Raw genomic sequence first — 22,243 nt, 5'->3', positions numbered from 1 at the left:
TTTACTGTGTCAGGGATTGTGAGATGGGTTGTCACACTGCTTGAACTCTCAAGAAACAGAGAGATAAATGTTCTTGCTTTATTTCTTCTATGTTTTTTATTAATGTGAGTCATAGGTCCACGAAATGATTTCTATAACATTTAATTAACCTTCTAATTAAGGTAGTTGCATAGTGAAAATAAAATAGTGACTCCACTACGGAAATTGATGCGGAGATATTGAGATTCACCTGCTTTTCACTCAGCTCTTCAGCTCCAGGGTGTATAACAAAGACCTTATATCCTACAAAGTAGATATTCTTTATCTATGTTAGTGCTCTATTCACAATAAAGAAGGAACAAAAATAGCTCATACTTACCAGTTGATGAATGAATAATGTAACCAGATGGGACTTCTAGTGAAAAGACAGGGATATCAACCAAGCCATAAAACTTTCAACCTTAAATGTGCCCTGAGCAGGGATAAGGATGGAGTAAAGATTGAGGGACTGGCCCAACACACATTCCATGTAAGAGTGCCAATCTCTGACATGATTGCTGATACTCTGCTATGTTAGCAGACAGAGGCTGAGCATAACTGTCTCCTGCAAGGCTTTGTCAACAGCTGAGGAGACACATGCAGAGACTCACAGTCCAAATCAACCTGTTCTCAGGGAGTCTTGTGGAAGAGTGGGGGGGATAGGACTGAGTGAATAGAGACATCAAGGAAATCAAGAGTCATTTAACCTGAACCCTATGGGGACTCCCAGATGAACCACCAACCAAAGAGCATGCAGGGGCTGGTTCTAGTTTCCCAACATATTTGTAACTGATGTGCAGCTTTGTTTCATGTGTGTTCTCTAAGAATTGGAACAGGTCTGTCTCTAACTCTGTTGCCTGCCACTGAATCCTTTTCTCTTAACTGGACTTCCTTTTTGGGCTTCAGTTGGAGAGAATGTTCTTAGTCCTACTGTGACTGGATATCATATGGGGTCATTGGGACCCAAGAGGGGCTTCTACTTTTCTAAGGTGAATTGTAGTGGTAAATGGTGGTAGAGATTTGATAAGGTGGGACTGAGAGGAAAGGAGGAATGAGGGGACAGAAAAATGTAAAATGAATAGATAAATTAATAAATGGAAGAAATATTTGTAGATTTTTTGTCCAAATTTCATTTCTATGTTGCTGATATTTGTTTCCACATTACTGTTTTTTCTAAGCAATTTTATAAATAAGTAAAATATTATGTGTCATTCATGCTTCTGATTTTCATCTCTAGTGGATTGGCTGACATCAGCCATTTGCTTGTGTCTATGCTGCTTATGATCACTGATAATTTTTTTAAATAAGATGTTAAATGACTATTCTCCATTTTTATCATACTTATATATAATATCTATGAATTCAATACTTTCAAACTCATAATGCTTTGAGGAATCATGTTCCCATACCTTTTACCTTTCGTGTACTTATATTGCAAAATTTGTATTGAAATTTGTCAATAAGTAAATTGTTGTGAAATAATAAGAAAAATTGTGGTTACTCTGATCTTGAAAGATTCAAATATACACTTGATATCTGGATCCACAGGTAGTAATATGACCAATTTTCTGTGAAACAGTAATATTGATTTCCAAATTGTTTGTACCAGGTTGAAACCCACCAACAATGGAAGATTGTTCCTATTTCTCCACATCCTTGCAGCACCAACTGCCACCTGAGTTTTTTATCTTAGCCATTCTGACTGGTGTGAGGTAGAATTTCAAGGTTGTTTTGATTTGAATTTCCCTGATGACTAAGGATGTTGAACATTTCTTTAGGTGCTTCTCAGCCCTTCAGTATTCCTCAGTTGAGAATGCTTTGTATGCACCTGTACTCCTCCATTTATTAATAGGATTATTTGATTCTCTAGAGTCCAACTTCTTGAGTTCTTTGTATATATTACATATTAGCCCTCCATTGGATGTAGGATAGGTAAAGATCTTTTCTCAATCTGTTGGTTGCCATTTTGTCCTATTGACAGTGTCCTTTGTCTTACCGAAAATCTGCAATTTTATGAGGTTCCATTTGTCGATTCTTGATCTCAGAGCATAAGTCTTTGGTGTTTTGTTCAGAAAAATTCTACCTGTGCCTATGAGTTTGAGGCTCTTCCCTACTTTCTCTAGGTTCAATGTATCTGGTTTTATTTGGAGGTTTTAGATTCACTTGGACTTGAGCATTGTACAAGGAAATAAGAATGGGTCAATTTGCATTCTTCCACATTCTGTCCTCTAGTTGAATCAGCACCAATTTTTGAAAATGCTGTCTGTTTTTCACAGGGTAGTTTTAGCCCCTTTGTCAAAGATCACATGAACATAGGTGAGTGGATTCATTTCTGGACCTTCAATTCTATTTCATTGATCTACCTGTCTGTCTCTGAACCAATACCATTAAGATTTATCATGAATGCTCTATAATCCAGTTTGAGGTCAAGGATGGTGATTCCACAAGTTCTTTTGTTTTTGAGATTAATTTTTGCTCTAGTAGATTTATTGCTTTTCCAAATATATTTTCAAATTGCTCTTTCTAAGTCTATGAAAAATTGAGTTGGAATTTTGATGAGGATTGCATTGAATCAGTAGTTTACTTTCAGCATGATAGCCAATTTTCCTGTATTAATCCTTTCAATTGATTAGCATGGGAGATGTTTGCTTCTTCTGAGATCTTCTTTGACTTCTTCCTTCAGATACTTGAAGTTCTTGTCCTACAGACTTTTCACTTGCTTGTTTAGAGTAAGACCATTGTATTTTATAGTATTTGTGGCTATTGAGAAGAGTATCATTCCCTTAATTTCTTTCTCAGCCTGTTTATCCTTTGAGTAGAGGGAGGCTACTGAATTGTTTGCATTTATTTTATATCCAGACACGTTGCTGAAGTCATTTATCAGTGGTAGGAATTGTCTCCTGGAAATTTTAGCATCACTTACTTATACAATCATATCATCTGCAAATAGTGATATTTTGACTTCTTCTTTTCCAATTTTTATCCCTTAGACTTCATTCTGTTGTCTAATTGCTTTGACTAGGAATTCAAGTAATACATTGAATATGAAGGGAGAGTGTGCAGCCTTGTATAGTCCCTAATACTAGTGGGATTACTTCAAGTTTCTCTCTATTTAGTTTGATGGTGGCTACTGGTGTGCTCTATGTTGCTTTTACAATGGAAATTGAATTTCCGATCTTGCCAAGAAGATCATCATGAAGAGATGTGGAATTTTGCCAAATGAATTCTCAGTACCTTAGGAAATGATCATGTGTTTTTTCCTTGAGTTTGTTTATATAGTGGATTATGTTGATGCTTTTCCATACATTCAACCACCCGTGCATCCCTGGGAGAAAGGTTACTTGATCATGGTGAATGATAATTATAATATTTTCTTGGATTTAGTTTGCAATAATTGTATTGAGTATTTTTGCTTTGATATTTATGAGGGAAATCAGTCTGAAGTTCTCTTTCTTCGTAGGTTATTTGAGTGGTTTAAGTATAAGCATATTTGTGGCTTCAAAGAACGAATTGGCCTGTGTTCCTTCTGTTCTATTTGTCTGATAACTTGAAGAGTGTTGGTATTAGGTCTACTTTGAAGTTCTGATAGAATTCTGCACTTAACCTGTCTGATCCTGGATTCTTTTACATTTGGGAAACTTTTAATGACTTCTTCTATTTCTTTAGGTGTTATTGGAATATTTAGGTGATTTATTTGATCCTAATTTAACTTTGTTACCTGGTATCTGTCTAGAAAATTGTCCTTTTCCTCCATATTTTCTAGTTTTGTGGAGTATAAACATTTGTAATAGAATCTAATAATTTTTGAACTTCCTCAGCTTCTGTTTTTATGTCTCCTTTTTAATTTTTGATTTTATTAATTTGGATAATGTCTCCATGCCCTCTAGGTAGTGTGGCTAAGGATTTATCTACCTCGTTGATTTCTCAATGAAGCAGCTCCTGATTTTGTTGATTCTTTGCATGGTTCTTTTTGTTTCTACTTGGTTGATTTCAGCCCAGAGTTTGATTATTTCCTGCTTCCTACTCCTCTTGGGTGTATTTGCTTCTTTTGTTCTAAAGCTTTTATGTGTGCTGTCAAGCTGCTAATGTATGCTCTCTCCAGTTTTCTTGTTAGTTCATTTGTGTTTGTTTTTGTTTTGTTTTGTTTTTTGTTTGTTTGTTTTCAGGCACTCAGAACTCTGAGTTTTCCTATTTCCACTGCTTTTGTAGTATCCTATAAGTTTGGGTATGTTGTTTTTCATCCTCATTAAATTTAAAAGTTTCTTTAACTTCTTTTTCTTTTATTTCTTTTTGACCAAATTTCCATTGATTAGTCCTCTGTTCAGCTTCCGTGTGGGCATGTTGTTGTTTCTGTTGTTATTGAAGACCTGTCTAAATCCATAGTAATCTGATAGTAAGCATGGAATTATTACAATCTCCTTGTATTGTATTGTGCTGTATTGTATTTTACTGAGGCCTGTTTTGTGACCTATTATATGGTCAATTTTTGAGAAAATCACACAAGGTATATTCTTTTGTTTTAAGCTGAAATGCCCTTTAGATGTCTGTTAAAATCTAGTGGTTCACAGCTTATGTTTGTTTCACTGTATCTCTGTTTAGTTTCCTTTTTCACGTTCTATGCATTGATGAGAGTGGTGTGAAGAAATCTATTATCGTATGTGGTGCAATCTATGCTTTGAGCTTTAGTAAATTTTCTTCTATGAATGGAGGTTTCCTTGCCTTTTGAGCATAGATGTTCAGAATTGCGAGTTCATCTTGGTAGATTTTTACTTTGATGAATACAAAATGTCCTTCCTTACTTTTTTGGATAACTTTTGGTTGAACGTTGATTTTATTGGGTATTAGAATGGTTACTCCAGCTTGTTTCTTGGAACCATTTGCTTGGAAACTTTTTTCCAGCCCTTTCCTCTTACGTAATGTCTGCTTTGTCACTGAGGTGTATTTCCTGTATGCAGCAAAATGCTGGAGCCTGTTTACATATCCAGTTTGTTAGTCTATGTCTTTTTATTTAGGAATTGAGTCCATTGCTGTTAATTTATATTAAGAAATAGCAATTCCCTCTTGTTATTTTTTATGTTAGTGGTGGAATTATGTTTGTGAGGCTATCTTCTTTTAGGTTTGTTGCAAGAAGATTACTTTCTTCCTTTTTCTAGGGTGTAGTTTCCCTCCTTGTATTGGAGTTTTCTATCTATTATCCTTTTTGGGCTAAATTTATGGAAAGATAATATGTAAATTTGGTTCTATCATGAAATACCTTGGTTTCTCCATCTATGTAATTGAAAGTGTTGCTTGATTGAGTAGCCTGGGCTGGCATTTGTGTTCTCTTAGGTTCATATGACATCTTTCCAGCTTCTAGCTTTCAAAGTCACTGTTGAAAAGTCTCATGTAAATTTTGATTGGTCTGCCTTTATGTGTTACTTGTTATTTTTCCCTTACTGATTTTAATATTCATTCTTTGCTTTGAGTATTTGGTGTTTTGAATATTATGTGATAGGAGGGATTTCTTTTCTGGTCCAATCTCTTTGGAGTTTGGTAGGCTTCCTGTATATTTATGGGTATCTCTTTCTTTAGGTTAAGGAAGTTTTCTGCTGTTATTTTGTTGAAGATATTTACTGTCCACTTCAGTTGAGATCTTCATTCTCTTCTATACCTATAATTCTTAGATTTGGTCTTTTCATTTTTTCCTGGATTTGTCTGATGTTTTGGGTTAGGAGCTTTTTGCTCCTAAATTATACATTTTCTTTGAGTATTTTGGCAATGTTTTCTATATTGTCTTCTGCTCCTAAGATTCTCTCTTCAATCTTTGTATTCTGTTTGTGATGCTTGTATCTATGACACCTCATCTCTTTCCTAGGTTTTATATCTCCAGATTTGTCTCTCTATATGATTTCTTTATTATTTCTATTTCCATTTTTAGATGCTGGAGTGATTTGTTCAATTGCTTTACCTGTTTGGTTATGTTTTCTTGTAACACTACTTTTTTACCTGTGTTCTCCTGTATTTCTTTAATGTAGTTACTTATGTCCTTATAGTCCTCCATCTTCATAATGAGATGTGATTTTAAATCCAATTCTTGCTTTTCTGGTGTGTTGGAATATCCAGTATTTGTTGTAGAGGGAGAACTGAGTTCTGATGATGCCAAGTAGTCTTGGTTTCTTTTACTTAAGATCTCATGCTTGCCCTTGCTATATGGTTATCTCTAATGTTAGTTGATCTTGCTGTCTCTTACTGGATCGTGACCCTCCTGTGGGCCTGTGGACCTGTGGGCCTGTGGGCCTGTGTCTTAGGAGTGAGAGCATTATTGGCAGACCAGCTCTCTGCAGGTAAGTTTTGGGTCTGAGAGCTCTGGGACAGCCCCATCTCTGGGCACAGATGGAGATCATAAGTGTCCTGTCCCAGGGTGCCCTGTTGCTCTTGAGCCCTATGAACTACCAGAGGGTCTCTCTTTGGACAGTCAGTAGAGAGAAAGTGGAGTCCTGCCTGTAGGCTTAGGAATGAGAGTGCTCCTCAGAGACCAGGTCTCTTCAGTCAGAATTTTTTTGTCCCATGACTGTGGAACAGCTCCATTTCTTGGTGCAGAGGGAGATCCAAGAGTTCTTTTTTTTTAAACTGGTCAAGTAGAATAAGGTTCTCAATGCAGAATTCACACTGATCTCTTGACTCTCCTAGTGATGCTGTTACATATAATGGGAACGTGTTAATAAATTTATCATGAATTATTGTTACACGTCACCTTCCATTTCTTTTTCTTTTTTGGTCCTCAGCATCTAAGTTGTTATATCAATGTATATTTTACATCTGCCTGCCTAATGAGAAATGTGGAAACCAGCTGGAAAGGGTAAATTCTGCTACTAAAGTTTCATTTGCACGAGATTAAAAAGTATTGAGGTGGCAGTCATGTACAATATCATTTTAAAAGTTGATGCCTAAAATTAATTAATTAATTCTTCTTTGGGCAGTTGTTGAGAATGAAATATGAAGACAAAATCAGAGGTGTCTTCTGAAAACATTTAGTTAGCTGTGTTGAATTGCTGTGACATAATATTTGAGGAAATTGTCTTAAAGAGAGAAAAACTTTGTTTGAAGCATAGTTCCCAAGGTTTTAAATCCTCCCACTTTTTAATTCTATTTCCACTTGGACATGTTTGGTCACAATAGTAGGAACATATGGTCTAAGAGTCTATTCACATAATTATAGCCAAAGAAGAGAGGTAGGAGGGAGAGGGATGAGAGGGAAAAGGAGAGACAGAGACAGAAATAGAGACAGAGAGACGATTTTAAGTATTTGGAATAGGCTCCATCTCCCAAATTTCTACCAAATTACTGTAATGCTAAAGACTCCAGAACAACCATTCAGAAAATGACCTTTTGTGAGTACCAAGATCAACACAGTCAAATAATAGAAATACATAGTCTTTAAAAAAACAACAGGAGAAAGAAAATTCCTGTTCAAATTTATTGGAAAAAACAAGTGACTTGTAGCTTGTTATTGATGAGTGGTAAATATAAATTCTTGTTCTGGTAACCTCATTTTGGTGTATTATCTTCTGCTTTAGGTTGAATATTGCCTCTAGTATCCTTTGTAGACCTTGATTAGTATTTACAAATTTATTTAGTTTGCTTTTAATGATAGAAAGTTTTTATGTATTCTAAAATTTTAGTGCATAGTTTTACTGAATATAATATTGTGTATTGACAATTATGACCTTTTGTGACATGGGCTACATCTTTCAAGACTCTGAAGTCTCTAAACGATCCTGTTAAATCAGTGTTATTCTAATTAACCTCTCTTTATAAGTTAGTTGATTTACCTCTCTTGAAGCATGTTAGGATATATATATATATATATATATATATATATATATATATATATATATACATATATATACATATATATATCCTTCTAGTGGGTATGCATCCCACTAATTCTTATTCTATGTCCTTTTATTATTTGATAGTTTCTGTGCTTATCACTATGCTTTTCACAAAGGAAGGTCTATGATAATGCCTGAGAGCTTCTGCTAATATAGGAGTAATGGGAAGTTTGAGATTGAGAAATTTCTCTGAGAAGAAACAATTTTATTTGCCTGTGAGTACATGCATACATTTTAGTAATCTGTTAGAAATTATTTTGGGTTATTAAGATGTTGTATTTAGGTTAGTGCTGAAACTTTAAAGTCAAGTGTAGGCATTCACTAAGTCTTTCCGGAGCACATTGTGTGCCCAGCTGGTTGTACCTGGAAAGAATATAATGGCATGAGATGTTGTGATAATGTATGATGAACAGAGAAGATGGTCATGTACACAGGATGTAAATCCTGTCCAAACCTGAAGCTTGGGGAGGCATGAACATGGTTCATAAGTCTAGATTGAAACACTGAGTATGGCACTGCAGGGATGAATTTGAAAAGTGTATTGAGTACATGCGACTTGTATATTAGGGGGAAATCTTACAAATTGAACCATAGAACATGGTGTTATTTGCCTGATAGACCTGATGGGTGGTTGACTATAGCATCAGGAAATAAGATAGGATCTGTCAAACTGAATGACTTTCTTTCAGTATCCCAATAGTCACACATACTTAACAACATGGAAATACTTTTAATTATGAATTTAGTATTTTATATTAATAACTATATCAGCATTAATATTAATTTACTGTGAATCTGATGTAAGTGGTGGATTATCCATTTGTGTTTCCTAATTCTTAAAGCTACTAAACATTTAGTACTAAATGAATAAAAAAGAGTAACAAATTTTCTTTGTAAACTTTAACATATATATTTTTTTCTTTTTAAAGACACCCATTATTCACAATTGTAAAATTAAGATTATTTAAAATGATTCGGTATCATGAAGAATCTTCACTATTGATGGATAAGCAAACATTACTATTAACATTTACCGCACATTGCAATAGCTTGAAATAAAGTTCAATCGTTTGTAAATCTACACGTAAGCAATATGAAAATTTACAAAGAGCAAAAAAGCGAAGTTCTTCATCAGATGCCTTTAAGTCTTCAAGACCAGAAAAGATGGAGCGATCTACATTTTCTGTTGGCCCGAAAATCTAATGACCAAAATGAAAATCAGTCAGTTATTATTTATAGAACTTATTTTGCTTTTTCTTTTTTATTACATGTCAAGTTACATTTAGGGAAAAATAGACTGTGAAATTTCTTGCAGACAGGTACCTGTTTTAGTATACCTGCCTGCAAGATGTATTGAGGCAATGATGATAAAGAATGTTGTGAGAATAACTATCTACTTTTTGATTTGATTTTGGCATCATTTCTTGGGATGGGACCTGACACTGCTAGTAAGACCTAGAATCTAAAACTACCTATGTCATTGACCTAGAGTACAGCCTCCTATCATTCTCCTAAATTAGTATGAGAATATTGTGAGGTCCATAGATGAGAGTATAATTTAAGCCTGAGGTTTCTTCTGACAGTACATAATAATTGACAAGGAAAGCAATAGCTGAACAATGTGCTGTCAGTAGGATACTCTAGACCACTCATTCCTAAATAGGATGTCTTTAATACACCACCACTGCCTCCAAAACTCCAATATCAACAAGAAAGATATGGTAAAAAAAACTTGTAAGAAACAGATCATAGGTGAGTCAACAGGACCAGCATTTTCAGCATACAATAGGAATGATTCATGAATAAATTCACAGAGACTCTGACACCATTCACAAGACCTGCACAGATTCAATCCACACAACATGCTACCACTGAGAAGAAGAAGTTGATGTAAAGTCCTATCCTTAACTAAAAAGTTATTTGCAATTAATACCAAAAGAAAATGGGCAGGAGAATCAGTTTTCTCCAAAAGAATATCACTGGGAATTTCAACCATACTCTGGGTCAGGCCTAAAAACCAGGAATCTACACAAAACCTAGTCCCTGGGATTTTCTGTTTTGTGTGAGTGGATTGTTTGTCTTCATTGGATATTTTTGTCTCATTGCTTATCTTTTAGTTTGCTCCTCTGTTTCGGTTCCTATTTTTCCCTTTTGTGACATTTCTTGTTTTTTGTTTTTTGTTTTTTTTGGGGGGGTTCTTTTTTTTGGAGCTGGGGACCGAACCCAGGGCCTTGTGCTTCCTAGGTAAGCGCTCTACCACTGAGCTAAATCCCCAGCCCCACATTTCTTGTTTTTAAGGGGGTAAGTTGGAGGGAGGGAGAGAAAGAATTGGGTAGATAAAGAATATGAAGGGGCTCGAGACCCTTTATGAACAACAATGCCTAGCAACTAGAGCTTCCAGGGTCTAAGCCACTACCTAAAGACTATACATGGACTGACCCTGGACTCTGACCTCATAGGTAGCAATGAATATCCTAGTAACATCACCAGTGGAAGGGGAAGCCCTTGGTCCTGCTAAGACTGAACCCCCAGTGAACATGATTGTTGGGGGGAGGGCGGCAATGGGGGGAGGGTAGGGAGGGGGACACCCATAAAGAAGGGGAGGGGAAGGGATTAGGGGGATGTTTGCCTGGAAACCTGGAAAGGGAATAACATTCGAAATGTAAATAAAAAATACTCAAGTTAATAAAAAAATAAAATAAAAAGAATATGAACAAAATTCATTGTATTAAATGTATTTTTTAAAAAAATTGAGAAAATTAAGAAAAGAAAACATGTTATCACAAAGAAAAATTAAACAATTTGAAACTCAATCAAAGGTATGTAGATTTTCACATGCCTAGCTTACAGTATTATACATCTGTCAGTCACCTCCAAGTAAAATCAAGATTAGATAGAGTACACACTTTCTTATATTTAATTGACTTCAGAGGAAATTTGTCTTTTCATTACTGTGAGGATGGGGGATCAGGATTTGATACTTAAGCATAGACTTGTATTTGGTCATGGTACGTAAGGAATGCTGATAAACAAGGAGCAAATGTGATAAGAGTCTAATAAAGGATTATTTCACTCTTATCATAGAAAGAGGTATTGTTCAAATTACTGTGAAAAGTTAAACTTTAATCTCCATGCTTTACATCTGAGAATGTCTGCAAGTGAAATACTTCAAATTTTAACCTCCATTGCAGAAGTCACATAAATTATGATTAACAAATATAATAGCAAAGAACATTACTCACCAAGGTAAGTATACTCTGGGTGTACTCGAAAAGCTCAGCAAGTTTTCTTTCAATGGCTTGAGCTAATGAAATGACATCATCATGCATTCCTGGAATACTTCGGAGTATGGTCAGTAGATTTTTAGAAGTTTCGTTCCAACCCCACATTCTACTGAGGATCAGCTTTGGAAAGTCGTTAAACTGAGCAGCCACATTTTATCAATTACAATAAGATAAGTAAAATAAAAAAGGATTAGTTAGTTTTGGTTTTCTAAGAGACAGACTGAAATAAATATCCATTTGCTATTTTTCATGGGAAAGCAGAAAGTTTTCGGAAATAAAAATATTTTAGGCTAATTAAGTAAAATAAAACCTGTAATTTACCATCATAAAACAGATTATGTAGATAAATATTATTTAAAATTATTGTTTTATTGATTGATATTACTTTACATTCCATAGGAAATTCCGCGATCAGACCTTCCTGTGATCTCTTAATTTTTTTTTTTTTTATCCTGGGGAGGTCAAGAATTTGCTCAGGCTTAGTAGATGTTTTGCTTCAGGAAAAATAGATACCCACTGTGTAAATGACAAATTTTTTAACTTCATTTACATTCACCACACAAATGAACTACATTGTTCACAGTCTTACTTATTTTTTAGGTTATCTTAGAATATTAATAAATATAATCCATAAAGTCAACTTGTCATTGGTAAGTGTGTATTCCTCAGTCTAGGGCACGCTCTCTTCTTGCCTCTAATAGAGTAAAACATTTGTTGGAACATATAAACTAAGCACAACAGAACAATGGAATGTCATTGTATTTAGTAACAGCATGAATATAAATAAGAATGCAATTTTGACTTTGCCATGCAAAATCCAGGACCTTACATGAAATTTATTCCTGAAATATGCTTTATGTGCTGATATCTCTAGCTATCATAGAGACAGTGAAATAAATTCTGAGGAAATCATTGTGATGGAAATGGGGAAAATACATGTTGGAAAAAGCCAGTTCCAAAAGTTTGGCAACATGCTTTCCTAGGACCATCACTACACATGAATAAGAATGAGGACTTGAGTTATATGGAGCCCAAATACTTGGTCTGATGGAAGATACAAATTTTTTAAATCCCTTCAATGTCTCATTTCCCTTGCCTCTACTAGCTTCTGTGAGCGGCAATCACAGCAATGTCAATAAAGTACTTTGCAGAGTGACTAGATAGTACTTATAAAGAAATATTTTTCCTCCCCTTTGTCTAACTATTATTACAAGATGTTTAAACCAGTTTATTTGGTGATAAGAATCATAAGGAAAGATGACAACAATTATAATTAGGGCTGCACTGATATGTAGACCTCCTCATTAAAACTGAGGGCATAGCTTATTCTCAGGAGTATTTCACAGTGTTTATAAGCACTCCCTTCTTCAGATGCTTTCAGGTAAGACATAGATGAAAGCTCAGAAGTCATGCAGGCTTGAATAGATAAGAAGCACAAGTAGAGGAAGAAGAGTCTTCAAAATCAAGAAAACTGGTGATGGTAGACAGTGAGTGACATTTGCCTTTATTAAGAAAGGTCTAGTAGTGAGATATCATTAAACTAAAAGCTATTTAAGGACATGTTACAATAATACTTAACATTTCCTTTGTTTATGAAATCAATAACATGGATTGTCTTTGTTCATTATTACTCCATTTCCCTGTAGGTATGATTTCCATATCTCTTATAACTTATGAAAATCTGCAGCATGACAAAGCAATGTTAGTCTACTGCTTCAGCTGTTTAGAAAAAAATATTCAAACTAAAAACTCACAGGGATCTGTTGAGCTTCATCCAGGTTTTCTGGAGTTTTGATGGAATAATTGTGGCAGCAGGTGAGAGCCTTGACCACGAAATCCATATCCTCAATAAACTCAAGCATCTCCATAAATCAAAATTAGCATTCAATTAATTGAAATAGAAAAATATAAGTCAGTGAAATTTTAAGGATATTAATGTACTTATTAGACACATGCTTTATAAAAATGAAATCTAAGCTTAAAGACTTAACAACATAAACATGTTGAAACCTCTTAACTGGTTTGAAACCTCATTTTATCTGTCATATAAATGTCCATCCCCTATCCTGTTCTTTCTCTACTATGCTTTTTTTGACTCTCTTCTTATTTTCCTTAAGTTTCTTTCTAATACTGAATAGAATTAAAATAACAAAGATAGACAATCTGAAGTGTCTTAGGGATTATTTTTTCTAGAGACCATGTCAATTATTATGGTATTTTGTATCTATATACATTAACTTCTTGTTTCCTCTTTGTTCTAATGATGCATATATTTCACCTAGGCATTTCACAAATATATGGCTTCTTCCTGTTACAAAAAAAAAAACCTAAACATCTGTAACATCCAAGGTTAATCATGAATCGTGACTGACAATGTGTTGGATAGAGGCCTTATATCCAAAATATACAAAGAACTCAAGAAGTAAGACCGCAGGGAGACAAATAACCCTATTAAAAAATGGGGTTCAGAGCTAAACAAAGAATTCACAGCTGAGGAATGCCGAATGGCTGAGAAACACCTAAAGAAATGTTCAACATCTTTAGTCATAAGGGAAATGCAAATCAAAACAACCCTGAGATTTCACCTCACACCAGTGAGAATGGCTAAGATCAAAAACTCAGGTGACAGCAGATGCTGGCGAGGATGTGCAGAAAGAGGAACACTCCTCCATTGTTGGTGGGGTTGCAGACTGGTACAACCATTCTGGAAATCAGTCTTGAGATTCCTCAGAAAATTGGACATTGAACTGCCTGAGGATCCAGCTATACCTCTCTTGGGCATATACCCAAAAGATGCCCCAACATATAAAAAAGACACGTGCTCCACTATGTTCATCGCAGCCTTATTTATAATAGCCAGAAGCTGGAAAGAACCCAGATGCCCTTCAACAGAGGAGTGGATACAGAAAATGTGGTGCATCTACACAATGGAATATTACTCAGCTATCAAAAACAACAGCTTTATGAAATTCGTAGGCAAATGGCTGGAACTGGAAAGTATCATCCTGAGTGAGCTAACACAATCACAGAAAGACATACATGGTATGCACTCACTGATAAGTGGCTATTAGCCCAAATGCTTGAATTACCCTAGATGCCTAGAACAAAGGAAACTCAAGACGGATGATCAAAATGTGAGTGCTTCACTCCTTCTTTAAAAGGGGAACAAGAATACCCTTGGCAGGGAAGAGAGAGGCAAAGATTAAAACAGAGACTGAAGGAACACCCATTCAGAGCCTGCCCCACATGTGGCCCATACATATACAGCCACCCAATTAGACAAGATGGATGAAGCAAAGAAGTGCAGACCGACAGGAGCCGGATGTAGATCGCTCCTGAGAGACACAGCCAGAATACAGCAAATACATAGGCGAATGCCAGCAGCAAACCACTGAACTGAGAATAGGACCCCCGTTGAAGGAATCAGAGAAAGAACTGGAAGAGCTTGAAGGGGCTCGAGACCCCATATGTAAAACAATGCCAAGCAACCAGAGCTTCCAGGGACTAAGCCAATACCTAAAGACTATACATGGACTGACCCTGGACTCTGACCTCATAGATAGCAATTAATATCCTAGTTAAGAGCACCAGTGGAAGGGGAAGCCCTGGGTCCTGCTAAGACTGAACCCCCAGTGAACTAGACTGTTGGGGGGAGGGCGGTAATGGGGGGAGGGTTGGGAGGGGAACACCCATAAGGAAGGGGAGGGGGATAAAAAAAACGTAAACATCTGAAACATCCAAGGTTAATCATGAATTGTGACTGACAATGTGTTATGTTTGATAAAATTAGATAAGGCAAACTGAACATTTTTAGGAAATGGTAGGCAATGAAAATAAAAAGCAACAAAATGTTAATTAATCTTTCCATTTTGATCAATAGATGTTATAAATATTATACATTAAATATACTATTAACAAGTTATTATTTAATACTGATAATCAGCTACTGTGTAGGTGTTAAATGTGTTTCCAGAAATCTTAGAAATTTGAAAGGGAGTCAGTAGGGAATGAGGAATGAGCAACCAATTTGAAAGACAATAATAACACATTTGGGGCAAATGGAGAGGCACATTCTCTGGATGCCCACGGTTTTACTGAAGCTTTACATTTTTCTCCTTTATGTTGACTGACCTTGAAGAAATAACATGCAGTCATGAGGAATAGGGTTTCTATTTTTACTTATCAATCCCCACCCACTGAATGAACTCCAGCACTGGACAGCTGTAAATGAATTTTAAGTAATAGGGTTCCTGAAAATAAATTAGTACTTTTCTTCCCTCTTGATATGGTTTCCATTTGGATTGCTTTTTTTTCCCTACACACAACCGACTACCATGTAGTTCAGCCTTCTTGGGTATCTGCAGTGAACTAAGTGAAAAATGCCAAAGTTTTCTGTCTCTTTTAAAGCTACATTCAGATATAGGAGATCTTCCTTAGTCACAGTGGTTACACTTAGAGTTGAAAATTGTAATTTTAAATTAAAAACTAAATAAAGTAATAGAAAATTGGGAACATCATTCTTTGCAAGCTTCCCCATTCACTCTTTACTTCCAGTGGCTTTCTTCTATTATACTACTGAATGAAAGATCATAATACACCTGGGAATGTGTTACTTGACAATTGGTCTTTAGTGCTTTCTCTTGTAAATTTAAATGACACTATTAGCATGAAGGCTTTTGAAATAAGGGAAAATAGAAATAAATGAGATACTTACAAATATGTAATAGTATCCTGATGCTGAATTTAGATGAATCAGGATGAGAGGAGTGGCAAAAAATTAATGAGTAAAGAGTCATCACAACTGCATTTGTTTTGTGGAGACATTCTCTGTGTTCCAACACAAGTAATAAAATCATGTCTATTCTCACTTTCCTGACACTAACTGGCATAGAACAGAGCACATACAGTTCTCAGGAAAACAGAACTTGTTTCTGTTATAATACCAACTTCCCAGTGAATAAACTTCTGCGCCAGAATCCTTTAAACATATTTAAACGTGACAGAAGTATTTAGGGCTCTATAAGAAGCTAATATGGTGTTGCTGCTGTTTTCCTTTCCCCTCTTGGATTATCACACTTTAGATTCAGTCCATTCATTCCTTCTGACACACTGCAATGAACTTCTTCTCTATGGACTTCTCCAGTGTGCTAATAAAGATGTCAACAGAGACTGGCTCTGTAGAAGCAAAAATCATGGGATCATAATTCCTCCTGGGGTACAACTATTATAACATCATGTTGCAAGTCAAAAGATTGTTTCTTAAGTAAACAATTAAAAAAAACAAATAAGGACCTACAGATTATTCTATTTCTTGCAAGCCAGTGATTTCATAAAGCTGTCCTGTGCTTGTTCTGCTTTTTAATGCTTGGCATTTTCTTTTACGTGTGGATGAGTATCCCTTAAAACTGTTATTTACTTTTTTATTGGTATATTTTATTTGCATTTCAAATGCTAGTTCCTTTCCCAGTTTCCCATCCATAAGACCCCTATCCCATCCCCATCTGCCTAATTTTATAAGGGAGTGCCCTCTCCCCAATCACCCAGCTTCCCACTTCCCCACCCTGATATTCCCCTACACTGGAGTATCCAGTCTTGTGAGGTCCAAGGGCTTTTCCTCCCATTGGTGCCCAACAAGGCCATCCTCTCTTACATATGTAGCTGGAGCCATGGGTCTGTCTATGTGTACTATTTGGGTAGTGGTTTAGTCCCTGGGAGCTCTGGTTGGTTGGTATTGTTGTTCTCATGCAGTTACAAGCCCCTTCAGCTCCTTTAATCCTTTCTGTAACTCCCCCAATGGAGACCCCGTTCTCAGTTCAATGGTTTGATGCTAGCATTCACCTCTGTATTTGTCATGCTCTGGTTGAGCCTCTCAGAAAATAGCTAAATCAGGCTCCTGTCAGCATTCATTTCTTAGATTCATTAATATTGTCTAGTTATGTTGGCTGTATATATATTTGGGCTGGATGCCCAGGTGGGGCAGGCTTTGATTAGCCATTCATTCTGTCTCTGCTCCAAACTTTGTCTGTATATTTCCTCCTATGAATACTTTTGTTCCCCCTTTTATGAAGGACTAAAGCATCTGCAATTTCATTGTCCTTCTTGAGCTTCATGTGGCCTATGGATTTTATCTTGGAGAATTCAAGCTTTGGGGCTAATATCCACTTATCAGTGAGTGTATACCATGTGTGCTTTTCTTGTGTTTGAGTTACCTCATTTGAAATGATATTTTCTAGTTCTATCCATACCTATAAATTTCAAGAAGTCATTGATTTTGATAGCTGAATAGTATTCTATTGTGTAAATCTAAAACATTTTCTGTATCCTCTCTTCTGTTGAAGGGCATCTGGGTTCTTTCCAATTTTTGACTATTATAAATAAGGGTGCTATGAACATAGTGTATCTTTGTTGTATGTTAGAGCATCATTTGGGTATATGCCCAGGAATAGTGTAGCTGAGTCCTCAGGTACTACAATGTCTGATTATCTATGGAACCTCCAGACTGATCTCCAGAGTGGTTGTACAAGTTTGCAATCCCACCAACAATGGAAGAGTGTTTCTCTTTCTCTACATCCTTACCAGCATCTGTTGTAACCTGGGTTTTTTTTTTTTTATCTTAACCATTCTGATTGGTGCAGGTAGAATCTCAGGGTTGTTTTGATTTGCATTTCCCTGATTACTAAGGATGTTGAACATTACTTTAAGTACTTCTCAAACATTCAATATTCCTCTGCAGAGAATTCTTTGTTTAGCTGTATACCTCATTTTTAATAGGGTTATTTGGCTTTCTGGAATCTAACTTCTTGAGTTCTTTGTATATTTTAGATATTAGCTATCTATCAGATGTAGGATTGGTAATGATCTTAATAACCAATCTCTTGGTTGCCATTTGTCCTAATGACAGTGTCCTTTGCCTTACAGAATCTTTGCAGTTTTATGAGCTTCAATTGTCAATTCTTGATCTTAGAGCATAAACCATTGGTATTTTGTTCAAAAAATTTACCCAATGCCCATGTGTTCAAGGCTCTTTCCCACTTTTTCTTCTATTAGTTTTTCTGTATCTAGTTTTCTGCGGAGGCCCTTGAGCCACTTGGACTTGAGCTTTGTATAGGATCCTAAGAATGGATCGATTTGTATTCTTTTACATGATGACTTCCAGTTGCCCAGAACAATTTGTTGAAAATGCTGTCATTTTTTCCACTTTATCAAAGATCAAGTGACCATAGGTGTGTGGGTTCATTTCTGGGTCTTCAATGCTATTCCATTGATCTACCTGCCTTTCTCTGTACTGATACCATACAGTTTTTATCATTATTGTTGTGTAATACAGCTTGGGGTCAAGGATGGTGATTCCCCCAGAAGTTCTTTAATTTTTTTCAATGGTAAGTTCAAGCAAAATCATTAACATGTGGAGGTTTTGGGAGAAAATGATGCACATTAGAGGAGCACTTACATGTTTGTTGTATAATTTTTCAGAGACTTCGTTGACTGCCTGATACAGGATAAGGGGAAAAAACAGAAAAACTAATGAGTTAAATCTTGACATTAATTAATATTTATTGCAAAAATATACACATCCTCTGGGTGCCTAGTCATGAACAAATTCCTCATGTATCAATTTGTCCTTCATATGTACTGACGCTGAACCAAGAACATGTAGCACTTTGAAACAGAGAACCTCTTCCTGTTCTAAATAAGCCTTACAATAAAATAAAAGTATGCTTTGTATCTATTTAAACAATGACTCTGAGTGTTGAAACATTTGCTTGCTTTCTCACTTGTCATATCACTGTTTAAATTAGTTTCATTCATTCCATGTGTCTCACTGCAATACATTTCCACTCTATTTAATGTGCTGCTTTGCATTAAACAAACATGTTGACAGAGATGTTAATAAAGTAAGGATGCCAGAGCTCTTCCCCATCTGTATCAAATAGATTTTTATGCCACAAATGAAAATTTAGGAAAATTTATAAATAACTAGGAGAAAATTCCAAGACTCATTGATTTCTTCCAAAATCTTTGCTTTTCCATGAAACTTATCCCCTTTCTTTTCACTTCACTTTTCAATAGCTGATGCCTTAATTTTTATTAAAACTGTGCATTTTTAAAGATTTGCTGATGATAACTGTAAATGTAGATGTAGTACAGAACAATTTGACTGTTATATTGCTTTTTGAAATAGACCGGAAATAAAAGAAGTACTTACATACATCCTGAGAAATTCTATGTCAAGGTCCCTGATATCCTGAGACAGTCTTGTGGCAGTATCAAACAGGCCCTCGGTGAATAGTAGATCGCCATCAGTCTCATTGCTATTCAAATTTCCAGAGGACACATTCTCCCATAAAAGGAGGTTTGACACCACCATCAGAAGAAGTGTCCCTGATAATAGAAACAAGAGCCTTTCCAATCCATTTATACAAAATTATCAAAAGAAGTTTTATTATCTCTGCCCTGTGTCTGTCTCTATATTATTTGATATTGTGTTTCAGTGATAGGGAATAGAGTGTTTCACTGTGAAATGTAATTCAATTGTTTCATTTACATAGGTATATGGTATTAGAACTTGGTGACATACCACATTTTGGGATAAGTACAATAATAATTCTAAAATTATCATATAATTGCAGATCAAATTAATTGTCTGTTAGTTCAATATTATAAGAATTTGTGTTTACAATTATCACTTCCACCAAAATATCATTTTCTTTAATTTTTGAAATTAATGTAATTACATCATTTTCCCTTCCCCTCCCTCTTCCCAACACTGCCATATACCTCTCCTTTCTCTATTTTTTTAAAATCATGTTCTTATTTTCTCATTAATTCTTATGTACATTATATATACATGCATCATTGTTCTCAAATATATCGGTACTTGTATGTAAGAGTTTCAGAGAAGACCATTGGCTGTTAGATAGTCAATTGGTGTGCTTTCCCCAGTGGAAGACTATGTCTCTCATTCTAGTCACATCTTTGTTGCCTGAAATTATTTGTGTATAGGTAAGGCCTCCATGGGCCCTCCACTTTAGCATATCTATTGACATTGGTTTTCAGCTCATGTTTAAGCAATCAAGTTGGTAAGACTTCATAAGTGTAGCTTGTGATAGTTCTAAGAGGCACAGTCTCAGAGCAAAGTTTCTTTTCCCACATGTAACACTCAGAGATCATAGGGAAGAGAAACATCAGATTTCAAAACTCAATGTGAAATATGCAATATTAATGAGTATTGCATGATATGTTTTTCAGTATAGTGTTAGTTATATGTCTATAGAACTGACCAATTTTTCTTAACTAAAAATTGGTACATTCTTCTTTGAGAAAGACCATGTCTTACTGTACAACTAAATTTTGAAAAATCATGATGCTTTCACAAATTTATTATATGGACAGTAGATATACATGTATTCAGCAAGTACATGTACAGTCCTACAATTTATGATCTAAAAGATATTCACAGTTTAAGCTTAATGCAAGGAGCTAATCTTACTAGATTTTTAGTTTTTAATCTCAAAAATCAATTGGTGTTGATAATAATTCATTTACTTAGAGATTTTTTTCAAGAAGAGAAGGTTAATATTATATAATCTCATTTTTGGAATTTTTTGGAAAATATTTTGAATGAATAACAACTCCAAAGCTGTATAGTTAGATGTATGTCTGTTACTCTTGTGTACTATGTCACAACATTAGACAATATGATTAAGTTCATTCAAGTCAGTAATCTAAATAGCAGAAACCAAGGAAACAGAACATGCTTCCTTCTTCCCCTATAGTAAGTATAAATTTAATACCCAATCTCTTTTTATCTCATCCAATAAATTGCCCTATATTCTGCAATTTAGCTTTTGCTATGATCATTTTTTTTCCTGGTGATCTGAGGACACATAAACAATACATTTGTTCTTACTGCCAGACAGTGATACACTTCCTCTTAGTATGTAGGTCATTTAAGAATATTTACAATGTCTCTAGACATTTCAACATGTGTCCAAGAAGGAAGACTCCTTTTAAGAATCAATGATCCAAGTATTTGTGGTTTATTTGTTTTCTAGAGTAGTAATTAGAAACAACTTCTCAACTTTATCCACTTTTACGTACCTGACCAGGAGTGAATAACAGTCAGTTCATGTCATATAGAGCAAAAGTGACAGAAAAAATGTCTTCTAAAAAATCATATACATTAGTGAATTGGCTTAGCTTACTTAGAAGAGCATGAGATACTCACAGGGGCGTGGTCGAGAAAAAGACAGTTGCATCTCTGAAGGGTCCTGGTACAGGTTGTCTGCTTCACACAGTCTCACATTCAGTAAATATCCCATATATAGGCCATTGAAATATCCCTAGGGCCACACACTGCTAGGAGGCAAGAAGAAGTAAAGTTAGGAATAAAGCTGACTAACCTATGACTCTTCAACTTTAGTCAGTGCTAACAACCTCATGATCATGATGAATCAAGACGTCAACATATCCCTTTTAGCTTATTTCAAGAATATAATAGGCATGCTAATTAAGTTGCCAATTGCTATATCAATCTCTACTTGATAAAGGCTGATAAGATTTCTACCACTAGAAAATATTTCTGTCCCAAACATTCACTTTTCTCAAGACTTACCTGTTTGTGTCACTGAATCTTAGGGTGACAATTTTATTATTCACTTTTTCTGAACATTGGAACACAAGGTCAAAGGAAGAGTACTGTATCTGAGCACTTTACTATTTATGATTTTGTTCAAGGATCCAGGGAACACAGAATAGGTTTTAGTTCCTACATGTTTTTTTCAACATACTAGATATAATAGGTGAGTAATGTAAGATGTAAATCCAGATGTGCATAGGTTTGTTGTTTTTGCTGTTGTTGTTGATGATGATGTTGATGATAATGATTATGTTTTTATTTTTTTTCTTTTTTGTAGGTAAAGGACCTTCATTGAACAGAACATCATATAGGATCTTCTTGTTGTCCCTTAGAATATGTGACCTAAGTCACAGATTTTTATCCAGGATTATAGATATGAACATAATTTCTGTCTATGGAGTTTGGCTTAAAACTAAATAGAATTTATT

General features: G+C 35.3%; 1 protein-coding gene across 1 annotated transcript; it reads right to left on the bottom strand.

Moving 5' to 3' along the window:
- Positions 1-8,602: 8,602 nt before the first annotated feature.
- Positions 8,603-21,470, bottom strand: Prl7a3 (prolactin family 7, subfamily A, member 3). The gene is given in 6 exon segments (NM_022530.2): positions 8,603-9,091; positions 11,135-11,314; positions 12,931-13,038; positions 18,627-18,665; positions 19,383-19,558; positions 21,405-21,470. Coding segments are annotated over 6 exon segments (753 nt in total). The 5' UTR covers positions 21,436-21,470; the 3' UTR covers positions 8,603-8,872.
- Positions 21,471-22,243: the final 773 nt, after the last annotated feature.

Source organism: Rattus norvegicus, chromosome 17 (genome assembly GCF_021556685.1).
Source record: "Rattus norvegicus strain SHRSP/BbbUtx chromosome 17, alternate assembly SHRSP_T2T, whole genome shotgun sequence".
NCBI lineage: Eukaryota > Metazoa > Chordata > Mammalia > Rodentia > Muridae > Rattus > Rattus norvegicus.
Note: the sequence above shows the minus strand (reverse complement) of the source record. Positions and strands in the feature narration are given on the sequence as shown.